Source organism: Cotesia typhae, unplaced genomic scaffold, assembly GCF_013202065.1.
Source record: "Cotesia typhae breed Kobodo isofemale line unplaced genomic scaffold, CoteBio_Ctyphae contig_5, whole genome shotgun sequence".
Classification (NCBI taxonomy): Eukaryota; Metazoa; Arthropoda; class Insecta; order Hymenoptera; family Braconidae; genus Cotesia; species Cotesia typhae.
Genome location: NW_027423757.1, coordinates 2,983,133 through 3,004,161, shown reverse-complemented (window position 1 = coordinate 3,004,161; position 21,029 = coordinate 2,983,133). Strand labels below are relative to the sequence as shown.

Sequence of the window (21,029 nt, the reverse complement as noted above, 5' to 3'; positions counted from 1 at the left end):
TTTAAGAAAGAATTGAAAATTCATAAATTAAAAAGATAAAACGTATGGATTATTAATAATAATACTGGCACTGTTTTAAATTGGGCTGTTGAGAGTGAAAATTTTTGGTGTGATGCTAAATAAATCATTCGTAAAGATATACGATGATAAAAAAATTACAAAAACTATATTACTCAAACTCGACGCAAGCAAAACCATCCAAAAGATAAATAAAAGTCAAAACGCACTTACGCATATAGAAAATAGAAATAATGTTTGAGGTAATTGAAACTACGTAGAACTTGTTCTTTTTGAGGAATACATGACCCAAAGCATGAGGCCATTAAAATTACGTATATATTATATAATTATAAATATATATATTATATTATAAATTAAAATATTACTATTAAAATTATAATAATATTAATATTAAAATTGTTGAAAGATCTACATGTAAATAAATATAAAGATCATTTTTAATAAAAAAATTTTGTGTACTTTCATTTTCCGACATTTATTATTTGTTTAAATTTTTAAGACTGAATTATTTTATCAATCACGTCTGATGTTCAGTCCCTAATTTTTTTCAGATAATAAAGATTGTTTTGCATTAAATTGTAGTTTAATTACCGTCTCTATATGAATAGATAAAAAACGTAATAATTAAATGAGAAAATAAAAAATTTTGAAGCACCTTTGAATTTACTGAATATTTTTGTTTTCCGTAATTTCATAACTATCCCTTAGAATTCAAATTATCCTGAATATCTGATGCATCTATAAAACTTTGATATAACAAATTTCAATTATTTATTTTTTTTTAAATTATATTTGATTATTAAAATTAATCTGAAAATTTATTTAAAAAAATTACTATATTCCCATTGGTTAGTAAATTAATAAATTCGATAATTATTTTATAATTACTTTTATAAAATTAAATATTACGGGAGTTTATTTCTTTCAATTTAAAAAAATCTTATCAGTATTTATCAAGTGTTGGAAATGTTTTAGTTCAAACTGATTAATTTTATTCAGTAGCTCAGTTGCTGAGTGCCTGTAAACGTTGATTTTGTTATTTTGAGAGAAGTCAATTAAAAAAATGCCGGTAAAAATTTTTTTCTTTAATCTTAGTTATAAAACATCGTCAATCTAATTTATTTATAATATATTAATTATAGCGTTTACCGTATACTTTCCGAGGTTTCATCGCTCCGGTCTTCACGCCTTTTAATTCAAGGTACAGTAAAATTATTATAAATTTTTAATATAATTATCTTCTTGTATTTCACTTACAGAAATTCAACACTAAATTTATCAGTAATACCGAAATATGCTCAATATTTGGCTGATAACGGAGTCAATGGTGTTTTAGGTACAGCAATATTTAAATTTCAACTTGATATTCAACGAAATTTACTTAAGTTATCATAATAATTATTTTTAATGATACTACTATCGCTATCACACAGTCAATGGTACAACCGGGGAAGGCGTATCGATGACAGTATCTGAACGTAAACAAGTTGCAGAAGCATGGGCTAATGCTGTAAAAATAACCAAGCAACATTTGATGATTCAAGTTGGTGGAACGACTTTTCCTGATGTTATTGAACTTGTACGAAAAATTACACCTGCATTTTATTTTTTCCTAATAGTCTAGACGCTGTATTATCTTTTCGTAAACTTTTGAGGTCGGTGTACAAAATAAAATTATTTCCATGTTTTTTGACCCGCTGTAACCGAATATCGCAGTTATTTTTTCGAAATCCCGAACCATCAATTGTTTATAACGATTTTTTTAAAAAATAATTTTTTGGGGATTGGTTATTTTTTTTAATATTTTGGGCAATTTGAAGACGAAAGTTACTCTCATAGATTTTTCCTAAAGTTTCTAAGTTATGAATTTTTGAAAATCAAAAATTCTCAATTTTCACAACCTTTGATGATTAATTACATATAAATAAATTACATAATACTAGATTTTACTTACATGATCGTAAAGAAGAATATTTACAGTTTTTATTGAAACAATAATATCCCGTTGTAATTTGTATTAAATAAAAAAAAAAAAAATTGATCAATGTTATTGCATTTATTGAGTAACTCGCTTGACTCGGCGGCGCATGCAGTTACTCAATAAATGCAATAACTTCGATCACTTTTTTTTTTATTTAATACAAATTACAACAGGATATTATTGTTTCAATGAAAACTTTAAATATTCTTCTTTATAATTATGTAAATAAAACCTAGTATTACGTAATTTATTTATATGTAATTAATCATCAAAGGTTGTGAAAATTGAGAATGTTTGATTTTCAAAAATTCATAACTTAGAAACTTTAGGAAAAATCTATGAGAGTAACTTTCGTCTTCAAATTGCCCAAAATATTAAAAAAAATAACCAATCCCCAAAAAATTATTTTTTAAAAAAATCGTTATAAACAATTGATGGTTCGGGATTTCGAAAAAATAACTGCGATATTCGGTTACAGCGGGTCAAAAAACATGGAAATAATTTTATTTTGTACACCGAGCTCAAAAGTTTACGAAAAGGTAATACAGCGTCTAGACTATAATTTCATTGGGGTATACAGTACAAAATTTTGCGTCAATGCGTGAAAAAATTTTGCGTCATTGCGTCAAAAAATTCTGTTTTAAATATTTAACCCTTTTTTGTGTTAATTTAACACAACAAATGTTAAATTTACATATAAAAATGTTAAATATTTAACACAAAATTTTTTGACTCAATGATGCAAAATTTTTTACTGTGTAATCGTTTTTTAATCATTTGGGAAATTTTAGGCTAAACATGCAGAAGAATTAAAAGCTGATTCTATTTTGTGCTTACCAGAACTGTATTTTAAACCTAACAACTGTAAAGAATTAACAGAATACTTGAGAAATGTCGGAAATGCTGCACTTAATACCCCCCTCTTGTACTATCATATTCCAATGCTCACAAATGTTAACAGTAAGCTTTAACGTTATGCGAAAATTTATGTGATGCTGAATTTAACAGACATCTTACAATTTTTTAGATTTTTACAACAATTAAAATATAATGAAGACAATTAAGCAAAAAAATTTCTCATGTGGAAATTTGAAAAAATTGTAATTGTGAATTTTGAATAATATTTTTTTATAATAATTGATTTGTTAGAAAAATTCCAAGAATTGTCAGATATCTGCTAATTTTACTATCATGGAAATTTTTATTTTAAGAATTTTTTTCTTTTCTGAAAATGAAAACAAAACAAATGATTTTTCCAGTTCACATGGGACAGTTTTTAGAGATGGTTGGTGACTCGATTCCATCTTTTGTTGGCATTAAATTCACAAGTACTAATCTTGAAGAAGGAGCTCAAGCAGTGCGAGCTAATTCCAGACAATTTGCTGTTTTCTTAGGAACTAATTTAGTAAAATAATAATAATAATTTATTATTTAATCATTTATCAATAATGAAGAAATTATTTTGATAATTATTTTTAGAACTGAATGTACGCATATCAGGTTCTATAATTGGATAAAATAACATTGATTTTATTTTGTCCAATTATAGAACCTGTGTTTCTTACATTTAATTTTAATTACGGACATGAGCAATATCAATTTATTTTTAAAACATTAATTCACAGTTAATATCAGCTGGATCTTCAGTTGGTATGGATTCCTTTATCCCAACGAGCATTAACATTTTTCCAGAGCTGACAATAAAAATTTTCGACGCTTTCAAACGAAATGACGCCTTAAAAGCTGCTGAGTTTCAAAACAAATTATCTGAAGCTGTTATTGCAATATCTAAACATGGTTAGTTATTTTTTTATTTCTCGATTAACTCTTCAATTAAAATATTCATATCACCGTGAATCTACACAGAAAGAAAAATTTCTTGATTGGAGAACAAAATTCTTGGCTCTAGAAAATTTTCGGGTGCCTGAAGGAAGACCGAAGTTATGTTGGCTGAAAAAAATTTTTCTTTAAATTCTATTCTTGGTGGAAGTAATTTTTTCTTAATTCAAATTATCATAAATACTTTGAAAGTTTTTATATTTGATCAAGATTTTTAGATACTTGAGGGAAGCAGCGCCATCTACTTCAGCTGAGAAAAAAATTTTCTCACCTTGAGAAAATTTTTCTCTTGAATATTTGATACCCATTTTATATTATTTTAGCGTGCAATTATACATTTTGAATGAAAATAAATGATTCAATATTATTTGATCTTCCTATTTGACATGTTAATCAATAAAAATATTAATGAAAATTTACTTCTTTCGAGATATTTAATTTTTGGGAGCAGGAGAAAAATTTTCTCAAGACAAGAAAGTTTTCTTAACTTAAATAAATTTTTTGGCTCAAGATACGTATTTCATAAAGCAAGAGAACTAATTTTGTTGAAATAAGTGAAATTTCTTGTGTCAGAAAAAAATTTTTTTTTCGCTTAGAAAATAATTCGGAAAAAAAATATTTTCTTGGCTCAAGTGAAGCTTTTTTTCTGTGTAGTAGACGTAACGATTAATTATTCATTTGTTAAAAAAATTATCCATAGATTTTGCTCATCTTTAAACTAGTCCAAGATAATTATCCAAATAGTCAATACATCAAGAAAATTTATGCAGAACTTCTTTGTGATTAATTTAAAAATTTCAACAAATCATAATATCGAAAATAAAGAGAATTCTATATCAAATGAAATCTACCTTCCGTTTTAGATAAGGCCGAAGAGTATATTTATTTTAATATATTAAGGTTTTCTTTTTCTTTCGAAACGAATATGATTGAAAGTTCTTTCTTCTACAAATAATTTTATCTATTTTTAAATCACAAATTCTTTTAAATGCTGAAGAGTTAATTAAATACGATATTATTATTACAAATGAATATGTAATTATTGTTGAAAATTTCATTCATTGTTGTAGGTAATTGGGTGACAACAATGAAAACGGCGATGGCACTTTTGACCACAATTGATTTAGGCCCCGTTCGTTTTCCAAATGGATCACTTTTTTCAGAAAGTATCGAGGTTATGAAAAAAGAACTCAAATTATTGGGATATAACTTCAATTAGAATATAAATTTATTTTAACAAAAAATTAATTAATAAAGATTATTAGAAATGACATTAAACATGAAGTTTATGTATATATTTGTTTTTTTTTTAATTTTTAAAAACAATCATAATAATATGAAACAAATAACATTTGTTAGTTATAAATATATACAAGATGAATCAACATAACACAGAAACTATATAGATAACAAAGTTATATATTTTTAATTAATCATTTATTATCATATAACATAAATATATTTGAACTTTCTTTAATTCTAATATACTCTCTTTTTTTCGGTTCAAAAAAATTTACTCATTAATAAATCAATTTAGGTAATTTTTGACAGCATATTAAATTCAAATTGATAGTTGCAAAACTCACTATTCTTGATATTTAGAATTTTTCTTATTTCTTCTATAGAATTATTTGTTATTTATTAATTAAATTGTTCCATACAATAAAAAATAAAAAATTGAAAACAAATTCATTTGATATTTTTTTTTTGAATAATAAAACTTTCACAGTTACATCATTTTCTCAAGATTAATTTTTTAATAATAATATTTTGTTCTCTAATTTCGTCAAAATATTCAATTATTTAGGCAGTTGTAATAGTTTTGATAATAAATATTGAAATCTTTCGCTTTTATTTATAAACGCCTTTGTTTCTATAATAAACATTTTATAATTATTAAACTGGGCATATCTGTATATTTATACTCTATAATATTACAAATTAACATAACTGATAATCTGCAATATAAAAGAACAGATACTTTTTATGCTTCAAAATCTCAACAGCAATATAGTTAATTTCACTATTTTATCAATCACGACAATTATTCATTCTGTCAGCTAAATAGTATTAGACCCAACAAAACATCGGCACTTGCAAAATTTTATTATTTTAAACTCAATGTGTCTAAATAATTTATTAAACAAACTGATGAAAATTTTATCTTGCATTTATAAGAACAAATTTATTTTGTATAATTTTCTTCATTATTTTTTTCTTTTCGTACAGTAAAAAAATTATAAAATTATCGAATTAAATTTTGTCGGTTTATATTGAAAGTAATAGTAATGCAAGTAAAATTACATGAATTTTAAATATCAATCTATTATTTAGATGGGTTTTTTTTAACTAAGTAACTTCACATAATAATTTGCAGTTAAAAAGAAAATTGAATGAATAATATTTTACGATCATTTGTACGATTTCGAGAAGATATTAACGCTGTATATTATTAGATCATTTGTAAAAAATCTAACCTGTCAAATATAAATAATAAACTATGTACATTTATTCTCTTAGAATGACTTTATAGTTAGGTGAGATCGATGTATATTTACAGAATGATTTTGTCTCGTTAATTAATTTATCGAATCTTACTTTGTCGCACCTCAATTTTTGGCTTTATAAAAAAGTACTAACATAATAGTATATTTAACAGAATATGTTAAATATGAGGATAAATATATTCTCTATATACTTAAATCTGAGTAAATGATTCAGTTGTTTAGGCACCCAAAATCGTGACAAAGAATTAAATAACTTTGTCAAATTTTTCTTCCCTTTTTTAGAATCTTCTTTATATGTGTCTTATGATGAATTTGATCTTATTAATTATTAAATATATAAAATTTATAATCTTCCATATTTTTTGATACTGATAACAATAAAATTTTTGACAAACCAAAAATTTAATAATTTAGACCACAAGTTTAGAGCTCGTCTTCACTGGACTCTGAACTATGCGCAAGTTGTTCTACCCACCATTCCTTAACTTCTAAAGTGACACTACTTACTTTTGGTACCGAAGTTTTAGTGCTTGATATTTCTCGCGGTCTGCTTTGTTCTGTTCCTTCCGAAAGATGAGGTAAATTGTTTTTCGCTAATGCTACGATCATCAAAACATTTAATTAAATGTTAATTTACAACCACGCATAGGAATATAGATACAAATCGCGTACTTCAAGGTAAAAAGGCTTATAGCTAAGGGTTAACAGGGATTTATGGTGAAAGGGCGTATAAAAAAATTTTTTTTTGCCATTCGTTTTAAAATTGTCTGAAACGTAAAAATTTGTGAAAAAAAAAGTTGATATCCTAAAGATGAAAGGGCGTATCTCAAGACATACGCCCTTTCAGCTTTAAGAAAAGTACTACTTAAAGGTAAAAGGGCGCATAAAAAAATTGCAGTTTTGATACCAAATGTTAAATAATAGTTTCACAAGACGAATTATGCTAAAATAACAGCCTTATTTACAAAGTTTAATATAAACAAATAGAAAATAAATCAATCAAAAACAAATAACGTAATAAAAAAAATCACAATGATAGATAACATTCAAATATTTTGAAATTTCCCGCTTTTTTTAAAACATGGTAATATTTTAAAATTGTAACATTTGAATATTTTAAAATTTCCCATTTTTCTTCAAACATTATAATTTCATGATAATTGTTCATGTTTTTAAATTTTATAATAACTATTTCCTAAAATAAAAAGAAAATAATCACGCGTGCTTTATTATTTTTTGGATATATTTTCTTTTGTAGCTGTAAAAATTATAGAGTTAAGGTTTTACGCCGCTATTACCACAGAAAGTTTTTTTTTTCACATTTTTAAACTACGAATATGTTCTTTTGAAAACTGGCCGAAAAAAAATTATACGCCTTTTCACCTTTAGATCACCAAAATTTCGAATTTCTAAAAGTAAAAGAGCGTATAATTAAAGACATACGCCCTTTTACCTTTAAAACTTTTTTTTCAATTTTAAGTGTAGAATGTGTCTACTATTTGATTGGCAATAAAAAAAAAATATGTGCCCTTTTACCTTTGCAAAGGTAAAAGGGCGCATAAATTATTATAAGCCCTTTTACCTTTAGGCACAAATAAATACGAGTACAAATTAAAAAAATTCAAACTCACGTGGAGGCCGGCTGTTTCGTTTCTTTGATGCATTGATTTTTTCTTTTTCAGTGCGGCCAGAAGCAGGATCTGATAGTGTTGGTGCTAAATATTTTCTTCCCGACACGCTCCCAATGCTATCAGATCTTGGTAATATGACTGGCTTTTTACTTCTGTGACGGATACCTTCAGTTTCCTAGAATATAGAAAAATAAATTATTTATGATTTCTTCTCGGTTTCTCCATCGTAAAGATTTAATTTATGAGAAATAAAAGAAATTTTATAACCGACTAAGCTTTAATAAGTTGTCCAAACATTTTGGGGTGTATTTATACTAACTTATAAGATTTTATTGCCGTTAAATTAAAAAGTAAAATTTAATTACCTTTGTTTCAGTTTCTTCTTCACGTTCAACAATATTTTCTTTACTCTTTTCTTCGGAATGATCTTGAGTCAATGTTGCCAAATCATTGGTCGCTCGTAATCCAGCTATCAGACTATTTTGTTGTTTCTATACAATTCAGAAATATCAATTAGTTAATTAATCAATTCAATTAATATAATATATTTTATTCTATAAAATTTCTTACTCCAGTAGCGCGTATTTTTTTCAAACATCCTTCTAACCAAGTTCGTATTGTCTGTTTGGCCACTTCTTCCTCGATGATATATTCGAATTCTTCTCGTGCTAGAAGTTCTTCTAATTGTAGAGCTTTCCTAATATCTACTGAACGGTACGAGAGCATACTGAAAAAAATGAATTTTTAATATATAAGTTGATAAAATAATTTATGCTGAACATCTTTTCTATTTCTACTCACTTTATAACATCATGAAAAGTAACATCTTCTCCGTTATGTAATCTTTCAAGCTCGTAGCACATATATTTGAAAAGTAATCGATCTTTCTGTGGATCGGTTTCTAATCTTCCTTTCAAAAGTCGTAATATAAATTTGACCTTAAATAAAATACAATAGTATTAATTCACTTGATAGATGTCGATAATTTACTAGCAATCTTTTTAACACACCCAGATTGATCTACACCCTACATTTTATTCAATTATAACATATCTATTGGTATTAAGTACAACTATTGTACTTTTTGACATTTGGTAAAGCCGTTTAAAAGTTATTCCAAAGAAATCACATTTGAAAATTTTTTTTTGTAGTTTTTTTGAAATTTCTCGAAATCTACCTGTTCGAATCGGTTCAAATTGTATTCAAAATCTAAGTTTGGTCAAGCTCCTTCGAATGGCACCAACCACGATGAAATCGGTCAAGCCGTTCAAACATACATCCAGACATACGGATATCATCGCGGAAACATTCGGGGAAGCTTCCTTGGACCTCAAAACGTCAACATGCGTTGAAAACTCGATTTTTGAAAAACGGGGTAAAACCAATAACTTCCCAATTTTTGAAAATTTTCAATTTTCTTAGCGGGAAGTTAAAAAGGCAATGAACAAAAATAAGTACAAAGTAATTTAATCCTTTGTAATTTTCGTGAGTTCTTTAGAAATGTCTATAAAAAATTAGTTAACAATAAAAATTCAATACATACTCGTCTGACTGGAATAACTCCTCGTTGATGTAAGTCAACAACGTTCCATGTATTTTGAAAATTCCTTATATCAGCATAAGATAGCAGTGCGTCTTCTTCGTTTGAATAAAAGAGTGAAAAGTTCTCCATGATAATAGCTGTAACAATTAAAATCAATTAATTTTTAATCAACGAGAATGATTTCTATATTAAAAAAAATCCACATGTAGAAATTTAGAAAAACGATTAGTATAATTTTTTTTTTAACATTTCTTGATATCAATTTATTTTTTAATCAAGCCAAAAATGGACAGGTGTCTGTAGATTTCAGTATCATCAGGTTTTTGCGTTCTATAATGTATGTGTTTGATAAAATTAATTTTTAAGCCGGAATTTCTTATCTCAGTGTCACTGATTAGATGGACATAAATAAACATTCAATTTTTGCTTTATACTAACCCACCAATAAATTCAACACGATGTATGTTATAATAACATAAAATGTACAGAAATAAAAAAGTGAAGCATGAAAATTTCCACAATCAGTTTCCCAGTAATTAGAAGCTGGTGTACAGTATGGCGGTTGTACCATGCAATCATGCATTATTTTGTTCCAATCTTCACCGGTTACGATACGGAACAACATAGCCACTCCGGTAACAGGCGATTCAAAATTAGCTCGCCTAGAAAGATATTTTTACAACTCATTATTATTAATAGTACTAAATTTTAAAGTTACTAAAATGTTTAATATTAAAGTTTCTTCTCACCTCCCGATTCCTTCTCCATACTTGACAGTACCAAATAATATAGTACCAGCAAGTGCGTAGAAAAACACCAACAAAAACATACCAAATATGATGAAAAAACTTTTACAAACTGATACACCAACAGTTAACATCAACATTTTTAGTGTCGTGTGTTTTCCTGTGATTGTAAAAAATCTGAGGATTACAACCATGAAGCCAATAACGTATGATAGATCATTTTTCATTGTGCAGTGAATAACTATCCAAACTACCCCAACAACAGTAACCAAAAGATCGTAACGATTTCTTCTCGATTGCCAATAACCCCGCGGTGTAAATGCTATATTTTTCATTATCACTTCAACAACAAACACTAGTACTAGCATTGTTGACACTGTAGCTAATGCTTCTGTATGCTCTTCTTCAATTCTCCACTATAATTATTAAAAAAAAACATTACTTAAATTTAGCATACTCTTGATAGAAATTCAATATTGAAAAATGATCGTATTTACCGAAACACACAGCAGCCCGCTGTTTATTAAAACCATAACTGCAATAAATCTTTTGAAGTATATATTTTGAGTTATATCATAAATAAATGCACGAAACTTCTTTCCATCTGGACGAGGTGGCAAGTGCAATGGCTGAGCTATTTTCAGTCTCTTCTTCAAATCACACCTATATAATTAATTGAAATTTATTATCAAAATAAACTTGGAATTTTAAATAGTTCAGAAAGAATAAATACCATCTTCTTTGATCGACAGTGAGTAAAGCTGTTCCTTTGTTTTCGGAATAGTTAGCGATAACAACACCAACAAATAGTGTTAAACCGATCATACAACCAAGGAAAATATAAATGTGAATGTAAATCGCGTGAACCTTTGGACATATTTATAATTATTATTTATCATTTCAAATTGCATGATTTTTTAATGATACAAGAGAAGATAACTTACTGGACCAAGCGCTTTGATTAAAACATCTCTTACATCAAGCCAACCTTTGAATGAAAGAACTTCAAAGAGAGCCATCATTGCGTCTCCGATATTATCGAAGTTGAATCTTCTCGGATTTGCCCTAAATTTTGGAAAATTGTTTATTTTTTACGTAGTTAATTTTTATGAATTAATATTTAGATTTATAACATAAATATTCTTTACTCAAGAAAATATTCAAGATTAAAATTATCTCTAACAAAGTAAAAATTTATGATTTAAGTGAATTTTTTTTTTTCACAGTCAAAAAATGCTGCAACGATTCTAATCAAAGTATTTAATATTAAAAAAATAATTTACATGAATCAAGACATTTGTCGTTTTTCTAACGATTCTCGTTAACCAAGAAAATTTTTTTCGAGCAAAAATAACTTTTTTTATGTGAAAATGTTAATTTTTTCCAAAAAAATACTTTTAAGGATTAATATAGTAAATAATACTTAATTTTTCTATAAATAATGATAGCGACTTTTGGTATTGTAGGATGACAATGTAGTTGAAACGCATTGTTACAAAAATTATAATATTTACAAAAATTTATAAAACTTTAAGTTATACCGTACACGGAAAAAAGGAAAATAGAAAAATTACATTATATAGTGTAACGTAGCGCTCCGTGATAAAAACTGGAAAAGTTACAGTTTCAGATTGTAATTATTACAGATTTTATAACAATTACATTGTAGAAAGAAACACTTACTTATTTAGAAAAATTTAGAAAAATGTTTTTTCGAACTGTAATTTTTCTAGTTTTGAATACAACGGAACATTTTTTACTATTTATAATGTAATTTTTCGAGTTTTTTTTTTTCCGTGTAAATACTACAAATAATAAAGCTGAAGAAATCTTACCATACACGTGGTACTAAAATCGATGGATAGCTTTCATTTTCACCAGGTTTGAGTTTCATTTTAGTAACAAAGACTCGTCTCATAAAAACTCCAACACAATCCTCCCGCCTTAAAATTGTCGGATCATTGCAGCGAGCTAATCTACCGCCATACAATTGAACGCCATAACTCGCAAATACAAACATCAAAAGAATTAAAAGTGTTGATACCTGTTCACCAATGTTTAAAAAAATTATATTTGCATTATGAATGACCTATAAGCTAAATAAAACGCTTACGTACCAATAAAATTTCTTTGAAACCTCTACACAATTCATAAACAACTTTTTTCATATGAGGCACCAGTGTAAATATTCTAAGAGGTCTTACACATCGTAAGATCATTAATAGCTGTGCTCCTGAATTAGGTGGCACGCTTTTGGGCATCCAACATAAAAAGACTAAGCTTACCTATAAAAATCATAATAAAATTTTATTACTGTATTTAAAAAGCAATTACAATATGTCATAACTACACAGATACTCTTTTCTCATTACTCACTATGTAAATGAAAACATCAAGTACAGACGCTACATCTTTAATGTAAGCCTTTGGCGTGAAAAATAAACCATCTGCGAGGATCTTCAAAGCCAATTCGATGCTCATAAAAATAACAAAGCCATACTCAGCAACTTGCAGCACTGGGATTTCCATAACTCGATATTTCGGTGTTTCAAACATCATAGAAATACATGAGAGGGTTGTCGCGCATATCATTACCCAATCTAAATAAGTTACAAGTCCCAGAAAATTGCTGTAAAAGTAATTTGTACATGAATTTGATCATCATGAAAAATATTTGTTTTTTTTTGAGATGGAAAAATTTTTATTATAAATTCAAACTCACTGAAGACTTTTGTACTGAACTTTCCGTTCTTTGCCAGTTAGAGGATCTTTTAATCTAGCGTCATATCTAGCGTATACGAGAAGTTGGCAAATTTTCCGAAATTTACTTTCCCGTGGGACGGCAAAAAGTGGAGTGTCGAAGAATGGATGGTTTTCTCTCAAATCATCCTCACGTTGATTTCTTTAAAAATAAATAAAGTTAACCAAATTATTTTGTAGAAACATACATTATAAATATTGTTACTTTCTGGAAAAATTCAAGATCTTTTCCCAGATAAATAATAAATTGTTTTTTAGAAAATCTTCAGGTTTTGACCTCGTTAGGATATCGATAGATTCCAGGTGGGTCGTATCACTGGTTTACTCCGCGAAGTAGTTTTTAAAATTTAATTGATATGTTTTTGATATAACTTTAAATTTACTAGCCCTCAGGTAGGTGATGGATAGAGAGCCTGAACACTGGCTAGCGCTCTAGGCGATTTCACCAGGGTGGAATAGCTAATAACCGCTCAGATGTTTGGGGATAATAGTTAGGATATTAGTTGGATAGTATACCTGAACGCTGGCTAGCGCTCAAGGTAAAGGAACCAGGGTGAAACGCTGGTAAGCGCTCTTAACCCTGGGTTAAGGCTTTAAGAAATATCCATTTTAATTGGTCAACAATTAAATAGATTTATTGAAAAGGAATAGGCAGGTTCAGCCTCGGACCGGCAGAGATTGCTCCTCTGCTGTCCTCGGACTGACTGCTTCAGATGAAGTCTGAAGACAGAATGCTTTAATGATTATTACAAAGAGTTTTTATACAGAATTTTAGCAACGTTGCATCTCAAATTACCCTATGAGAACATCAACGCAGTCCAAATCCCACAACGTAGACTGTTTAGTCTTCTAATTTTCGTTTCGAAATACCTCGATTAATAATTAATTAATGAAAATATTAATTAATAAAATTTAAAACATATTTTAAATTTGCGTGAACGTAACAATATAATTTTTGTAATGGATTATGTCAAATTAAAATTTGAGTTAGCACCTTCTCATTTCAGCTTGCTGTCTCTTAGCCTGAAGTAATTTGATATCAAGATCATGAGGCCTACTACGTGAAGAAGTGACCCTGTTGATTGCTCCGATGTCCCCATTTTCGACCAAATGTTCGTAAGTTTGTTTCAGCTTTATCGACCCGCTACGAACACTTTGACGAATTGATCTTGAACATTATTATTATATTCAATAGAATGTCTGTTTTAAAATATTCATAGACTTCTGATTAAACTTACTTTTTTTGATCGATCCTAAGCTGTTTTGCGCTACTAATTGTGCCCTGAGGTTTCAAGAGGCTCTTACCAGGTATCGGTATCATCGCTGAGTCTCCAAGTAATAATCTTTGGTTATTTGAGTCACTGAAAATTTTAATTATTACGTTACATAATTTGTACTTTGTTAAAGTAAAAATATATAAAATAGAATCATTTTTAATAATGCTACCTGATGATATAATTTATGGCTGCTTTTTTTAGATCAGTCATAACATTTCTGACTTTCGGTGGTTGGTTCAAAATTTTAACTGGTCGTTGTTTTCTGTAAATCATTTTCGAGTCAAATGTTTCATTTATTCTTTTAGCCGTTTCGCTTTCTTCATCCTCAACTTCGTAAACGAATTGCCGCATAAAACTCTCTCGAACCTTTTTATGATCATCATAAAAATTAATTTATTTTTTGACTATTGACAATTGATATAATACTTGGTCGTAATTACCTTAGGAAGATTGAAGTCTGATGGGACTTTATGTAAACATGTCATTTGTGGACTATCGGGAAATTTTTCAAAAATTCTCAATCGAAATGGAAGTGTTTCTTTAATCTCAGCACTTTGTTCACGAAATTTCAATTGCTTCAATTTTTTTATATCTTCGTCAAGTTCTAAATTATCAAGAATTACAGCGACGAAAAGACTTAACACAATCTAAAAATTGTAACTGATGTTAGTAAAATATTTGTGAAGCATTTCTTAACCGAAAATTTTGCACATAAAAAAATTTTGCGTCATATTACACACAAATTAAGTATAAAAAGAATGACGACTATATTTTTTTGTGTAGTTCTTACGCAAACGCCCATACTATACTATACAAAAATTGCACACAAAATTTTTTTAAATGGAATGACGGAAAATTTTTTACTGTGTATAATTTGTGAAAAATACTCACGAGAGTTACGAAAAGATGGTAAATAATAAAATAAACTGCAACTAGTGGTGCAAAAGTTTCATGAGTTCTCACCATCGTTTCATCCATTACTTCAACCCATGCTTCTTGAGTAAGGATTTGGAACATAGACATGAATGCCTAAAATTAAACGATTAATATGTTTTTTTAAGGATTAACTTTCATTTCTGAAGTAGTTCAATGCAAAATGAAACATCATCTTCTACATTTTCTTAAAAAGAGTAGAGAAAATTTACTGTTTTTTTAATTTTTAATAATCAAACTTTTTCTCTAATTTGAAAAATTTTCGAAGAAAACACTGTAAAAAATTTTGCGTCATTGCGTCAAAAGATTTGTGTTAAAAATTTTTGTGTTAAATATTTAACACTTTTATGTGTAAATTTAACATTTATTGTGCTAAATTAACACAAAAAAGTGTTAAATATTTAACCCAAAATTTTTTGACGCATTGACGCAAAATTTTTTACTGTGTAATCTATCTTTTTGAAAATGTTGTTTCCTTTTATCGAGCTTAGTCACAAGTTTTTTTAAATTAAATATTGAATATTATCATTACTTACTTCAGGAAAAGTCTCAAATTTAGTAAAATCGCATAAATAACAAAAAAATTGCATTGATATACTGGAAGATATAACAAGTAAACACATGGTGAAGATTATAAGACTTCCAAGTTTTTTTCCTGGTCCAAAAATTTTGTAGACAAAATCTTCAAGCATTGGAGAAGCTTTAATGAGTCTAACAACCCTCAATACCTAATAAACAAAAATGTGCACTTCATTAATGAATCTATAACTTACTAATAATGAATAGCTGAAAACTCACTTGAAAATAAGTAAATCCAGAAAGATAAAACAGTGGTATAATGTGAATAGTCGTGCCGATTGATAATAACAATTCAAACTTATGTATTGAATGTTTGTAGTAACTGCGAAAACCGAGACACCATATTTTGAAGAGTGTTTCCAAATCGAGAAATATGGTGAATGCTATCTCAGCGTAGTAGTAGTTATCGTAATAATTATGTCTTGGCCGTTCGTCATGTTTGAAGTTCATTGTAGCTGTGGTGATTCCATTGGCTAAAATTGCGCACATAACAATCATTCGAAAATGTGGAGAGCGTAAAATTGCTTGACAGAGTGGTGACGCAAGTCCTCCATGCTTATTGTCATCCAGAGTAACAAGCTTCCAGCCACTATCATCTCCCGACAAAATCTGAAAATATTATTTTTGGTTTTAGAAATGAGGAAAGATAGTTCAGTTTAAAACAAATAATTGGGGTGACATTTAAAGTTTCTAGACTCAAAATATCCAGAAACAAAAATTAATTATAGGACTTTCCGTGTAAAAAAAAATTGTCTTAAAATTGTCTTATAATTTTCGTTTGTATAAGATCTTAAACGAGACACAAACCAAGATTATTTTAAGACTTTTTTAAGACGTCATAAAAATAACTCCGAGAGCAGATTTTCGAAATTTGGTTCTCAAATTTGTCATAAAAATTAATTTTTAGACGATTTTACGACTCTCTAACCGCTACATTTTTGAGTAACTCTTTTTAAATTGAATTTGAAATTGTTGAAAACTTATTATCGGATAATTTTAAGACTTTTCTAAGACGCTCCGTTTCAATGTTCAGGGGCTCTGTCGCTGTTAGCTCATCTTAAAATAATCTCGAAAAATTCTTTTAAAACTTTTTTTAAAGCTAATTTAAGATTTTTTAAGACGATTTTTATATTATTTTAAGACTATTTCAAGACTCTTTATAATAATTTTCCGGAGCTGTCACTGTGATATCGTCGTCCTATTTTCATTACAAATTCGAGAACCAAATTTCAAAAATCTGCTTTCGAAATTTTTGTTTGGCGTCTTAAGAAAGTCTTAAAATAGTCTTGGTTTGTGTCATGTTTAAGATCTTAAACAAACGATAATTTTATGACAATATTTTTTTAAATGGGTCATTTACTTTCTATTATTGCATATTCTCATTCTAAATTTTTTGAACTGGCCGGAAAACAAAAAAATTATTTAAAAGTTACTTGTGAAGCAGAACTATTTGTTATTTGTCCTCTGGTGCCCCACATCTGTTGAAACTGTACCCGAATTTCATTGAATGTTTCAGTGATAACAGCAATAAATACGTTTTTCACTAGCCACGCCAGAAAAAATATCATGGTACTGAAATAGAAAATAGCTCGCCAGGCTGGAAGACTGTCAATTGCCCGGTACATGATGAAGACCCAGCCCTCTTGAGATGCTGCTTGGTATACAGTGAATATACTGGTCGCTGTAACAATATTTAAAGCATAATGTGATTTTCTGTCATTTACTTTAAAAATTTAGAATTTATCAAATAGATTAATGCAGACCGAACTCATCAAATCCATTGAAGCCCATAATGTATTTTGATAGTTCTAATTTTAAGCACTTCATTCCTTCAGGACATTGATAACCCGACTCGGGGTCAGTGGAACAAAATGTATCTGGAATAGCCAAACTATTTATAGTGATGTGATTAGGATCAGTGGTATTGAGAACACAGTGATTTTTGAGTTCTCCAAAGAATTGAACTCCCAAGAGTCCGTACAGTGACATGAAGAACAGGAAAAATAGTGTTACATTGTAGATTTGCTGACTCGATCGCCTAAAAAAAAATGAGATATCTATTACATGTATTCAAAATAAAAATTATTACAAATCTTTTTTAACTAAAATTTCATTTTTTGTAAAAAATGGTCCTTATCAATTTTTTTAAATCTCCCATTCTTCAGACAAAATTATAAATAAAAGTACACAGAAAAAAAATTACTTGAATCAAGTAAATAATTTTGAAGGATTTTATCTTCTTGATTTGAGTAAAAAATTCTGAAACTAAAAAATTTTTCTTGGTGTAAGTAAATTTTACTTCATTCAAGAATTTTCCGTCTTGATCCAAAACAATGAAACTCTTCGAAATTATTTTCTTGGTTTAAGAATTTTTCTCTTGATTCAAATTTTTTTTTCTGTATAACAATTGATAATAATTCGCACTCTGAACATTTTTACTTACAGTTAAAAAACTCAGTAATTTTCAAAATTGAAGAAAAAATTTTCCGGATCATAACTTCACATGAAATTTTAACCCTTCAGGACATGGACTGTGAGATTTTTTCTCACGCAACAACATTTAACATAATGAATGTCGCTGCATTGCAAGTGAGACACTAAAAAACACTCATGTCTTGACGGGTTAATGGAAAATTTTTCGAAAAATTTTATACCAAAATTGCATCGACTAAAATTAACTAAAATCAAGAAAAATTTCTTAGTTCAAGAATTTTCTCCTTGATTCAAGACAATGAAACTCTTTAAAATGATTTTCTTGGTTCAAATTTTTTATCTCTTGAATCAAATTAATTTTTTTATCAGTTCATAGTGAAATAATAAAAATTTGGAAACTCACTTGAATATTTGATTGATTCTCGCTTTAGGCATTGAAAACTTCAAAAATACTCGTATAAAACGTATCATAATTAACGGTCTTGGGGCTCGTATCACTGACACAGCGCTAAATTTACTGACGAATCCAAGCATCTCGAACATTTGAAGAATAACTGATAGCCAAAGGAAAAAAACCATCACTGCATCAAATTTACACCAGTGATCTTTCAAATAGGCCTTGTCTCTCTAAAAAAGTATAAACCCCAATCATATTTGCAAACATTATTTAAATAAACAACATAGAAATTATTAATGATTACATTCAATATTCCGCGTATGTGCATTTTGGCAATCATTTCAGCTGTGAAGAGAAAAGTGACAATAAGATCGATAACGAATGTTGTGATCTGTAGTTGAGGTACTTTTTCGAAGGTTTTCGGGGTGTTCAAACATACTGACATTAATGACATTAATGCACAAGCTCTCATCAACCTCCTTATCCATAACTGTAAATATAAAGGAAATTTTTTAGAGGTAATTGAGAGGTATCACGACTGCTGATCCGCAAAAAAATAATAAAATTTTTTATTGCAGTATATTATTGATTAATGTTTGCGGTTCAGCAAAGTTCAGTAACCAATTGATTATATGAATTGCATCATTAAGTGCTATCATAATATTTAAATTTTTAATTTCTCACCTTATTTACCCATTCTATATCCGCACTTTCATTGAGGGCCTCCTCTGGGCCGTAATCGGCTAGAACCAGATCTCCCTTGAGGCTCTGTTTCCGCCCCAACATCATAATAGGAATTATATTCGCAATGGTGAAGCCTAAAATTGATTGAAATAATACATTTTTTTTTTTTAATTTTGCAAAATTGACATTTATGTTTAATTAAGTGGATAAATTTATCACTGATTGAACATTGAGAAATATAAATAAAATGTATAGCATTGATAGTGATATTTAGTGGGATTTAGGAAAAAATTAATTTCTTACATGAGGTAAAGGTCATACGAGTTTTATACTTAATACATTATTTCTTGTACTGCTAAAAATTAAATTAAGTCTAATGTAGTAGAATCAATTATAAAGTTTAAAAATTTAAATTAAAGGTTAAATAAAAAATTAAGGTATCAATTAATCCTTAAAAAAAAAAAAAAAAAAAGATTTATATCCATTTTTTAAACTCTTGATTACATCCATTAGCCGAAATTAAAAAAATCTCAATTGAAAATTCAGGATAAAATTTTTAAAGTAAAAAATAAATTATCAATTAGTCAGACTTCAAAATTTGAAACAATCACATTTATCAATATTGAGAACACAGTTATAAGTATGTAATTTGGAATTTTTTCTTGAGGCAATATAACACTGTGTATTTGCACTAAATTAATCAATAAAAAATTAAAGACCGTTTTGCTAAATTAAACAATAAATACATCAGTCAACACAAAATTTGAATTAATTCTTTTCATACACTATCTTACATTTAGATATTGTTGAGCACATAGTAATCATGCAAATGACACACAAAAATTATTTTTGCGTAATATGTAAATGCCACAAAACAAAATAATTAATAATTATTATACTCAATATTATATGGAATTACTAATATTGTTAACTGTATTAAACTAAATATTTGATCTGTACCTAAGATTATTAATTTTACTCATTAGTAAGAAATGAAATTGTAAATATAATTATCTACGTGTAATAATTAGAACAATTTACTTTATCATTTACGTTATTTACGATAAAATAAAGAATAATAAAACACACATACAATTTGATTTTTTTTCAAACATTAAGCACGATACTCACGTCCCCACGACTTTAATTTTGCTCTTTTTATCGTGGTTAAACAAGCTGAAAAATTTTTCAATATTAAACATCCAATGTAAATAATATCTATATTTTAAACACTTAATTAAATTCCTTTTAAGATCTTTTGTAACAAAAAATGTTGCAATTACTCGAGATTCAGTAATTTTTTGCTGCGAGATAAATTTTTTTTAAAAATAAAAATTAATTGACAATTCAGCAATCCATTTTTTAAATCTGTGTTTTATGTATTTTTAACTGATAAATTTAGGAATGAATAGAAGTTATGAAATTTAATTAAAAAAAAAAATTTGATAGAAAGATATTTAATGAAAAAAAATTGTAGTCAAGTATCGAAATGTAAAAAACGGAAAATAATAATACTTACTTTTTTTTGACAGTTCAGAGGACGAATTAATATGCCCTTAAGGCTATTACTTATAAACTACATTTCAGATAGAGCAAATTAATTATTAATGATTGATAAACATTTTTTTTTTTTTATAACAAACAGGCGGCATGGCGTTAAACAATCGTATGAGATCCGACTGATCGTGTCGTGCGTTT

General features: G+C 27.9%; 2 protein-coding genes across 5 annotated transcripts; one reads left to right on the top strand and one right to left on the bottom strand.

The window, feature by feature from the left end:
- Positions 1–1,018: 1,018 nt before the first annotated feature.
- LOC141530562 (N-acetylneuraminate lyase) lies at positions 1,019–5,119 on the top strand. The gene is made up of 8 exons (XM_074247746.1): positions 1,019–1,090; positions 1,164–1,222; positions 1,281–1,357; positions 1,455–1,600; positions 2,794–2,962; positions 3,262–3,407; positions 3,628–3,799; positions 4,912–5,119. The coding sequence occupies exons 1-8, from the start codon at positions 1,085–1,087 to the stop codon at positions 5,058–5,060; spliced, it is 924 nt and encodes a 307-aa protein (XP_074103847.1). The 5' UTR covers positions 1,019–1,084; the 3' UTR covers positions 5,061–5,119.
- A 117-nt stretch (positions 5,120–5,236) lies between these two features.
- Positions 5,237–20,987, bottom strand: LOC141530560 (sodium leak channel NALCN-like). 4 transcript variants are annotated; one of them, XM_074247743.1, is made up of 29 exons: positions 20,851–20,987; positions 20,463–20,507; positions 19,332–19,465; positions 18,952–19,137; positions 18,654–18,877; positions 17,581–17,855; positions 17,251–17,498; positions 16,037–16,426; positions 15,775–15,966; positions 15,197–15,334; positions 14,746–14,952; positions 14,475–14,671; positions 14,267–14,389; positions 14,023–14,196; positions 12,991–13,170; positions 12,645–12,897; positions 12,386–12,553; positions 12,104–12,312; positions 11,213–11,333; positions 11,002–11,135; positions 10,766–10,931; positions 10,272–10,684; positions 9,961–10,184; positions 9,523–9,659; positions 8,781–8,917; positions 8,550–8,706; positions 8,345–8,470; positions 7,980–8,154; positions 5,237–6,947 (listed from the first exon to the last, which is right to left on the bottom strand). In XM_074247743.1, exons 3-29 carry the CDS (start codon positions 19,434–19,436, stop codon positions 6,772–6,774), a joined length of 5,235 nt encoding a protein of 1,744 aa, XP_074103844.1. In that variant the 5' UTR covers positions 19,437–19,465; positions 20,463–20,507; positions 20,851–20,987; the 3' UTR covers positions 5,237–6,771. The 4 variants fall into 4 exon arrangements, with proteins under 4 accessions (XP_074103844.1, XP_074103843.1, XP_074103845.1 ...); XM_074247742.1 differs by lacking the exon at positions 20,463–20,507; XM_074247744.1 differs by lacking the exon at positions 20,463–20,507 and having other exon boundaries at positions 14,023–14,181.
- Between the last annotated feature and the right edge of the window lie 42 nt (positions 20,988–21,029).

Coding starts and splice junctions, on each gene's coding strand:
- LOC141530562 (XM_074247746.1), top strand. Junction 1,358..1,454: donor CGGAGTCAATGGTGTTTTAG/GTACAGCAATAT, acceptor GCTATCACACAG/TCAATGGTACAACCGGGGAA. Junction 3,408..3,627: donor TTTTCTTAGGAACTAATTTA/GTAAAATAATAA, acceptor ATTAATTCACAG/TTAATATCAGCTGGATCTTC.
- LOC141530560 (XM_074247743.1), bottom strand. CDS start 19,436: ATGATGTTGGGGCGGAAACAGAGCCTCAAGGGAGATCTGGTTCTAGCC. Junction 10,932..11,001: donor ACTGTCGATCAAAGAAGATG/GTATTTATTCTT, acceptor TTAATTATATAG/GTGTGATTTGAAGAAGAGAC. Junction 8,707..8,780: donor ACTTTTCATGATGTTATAAA/GTGAGTAGAAAT, acceptor CATTTTTTTCAG/TATGCTCTCGTACCGTTCAG.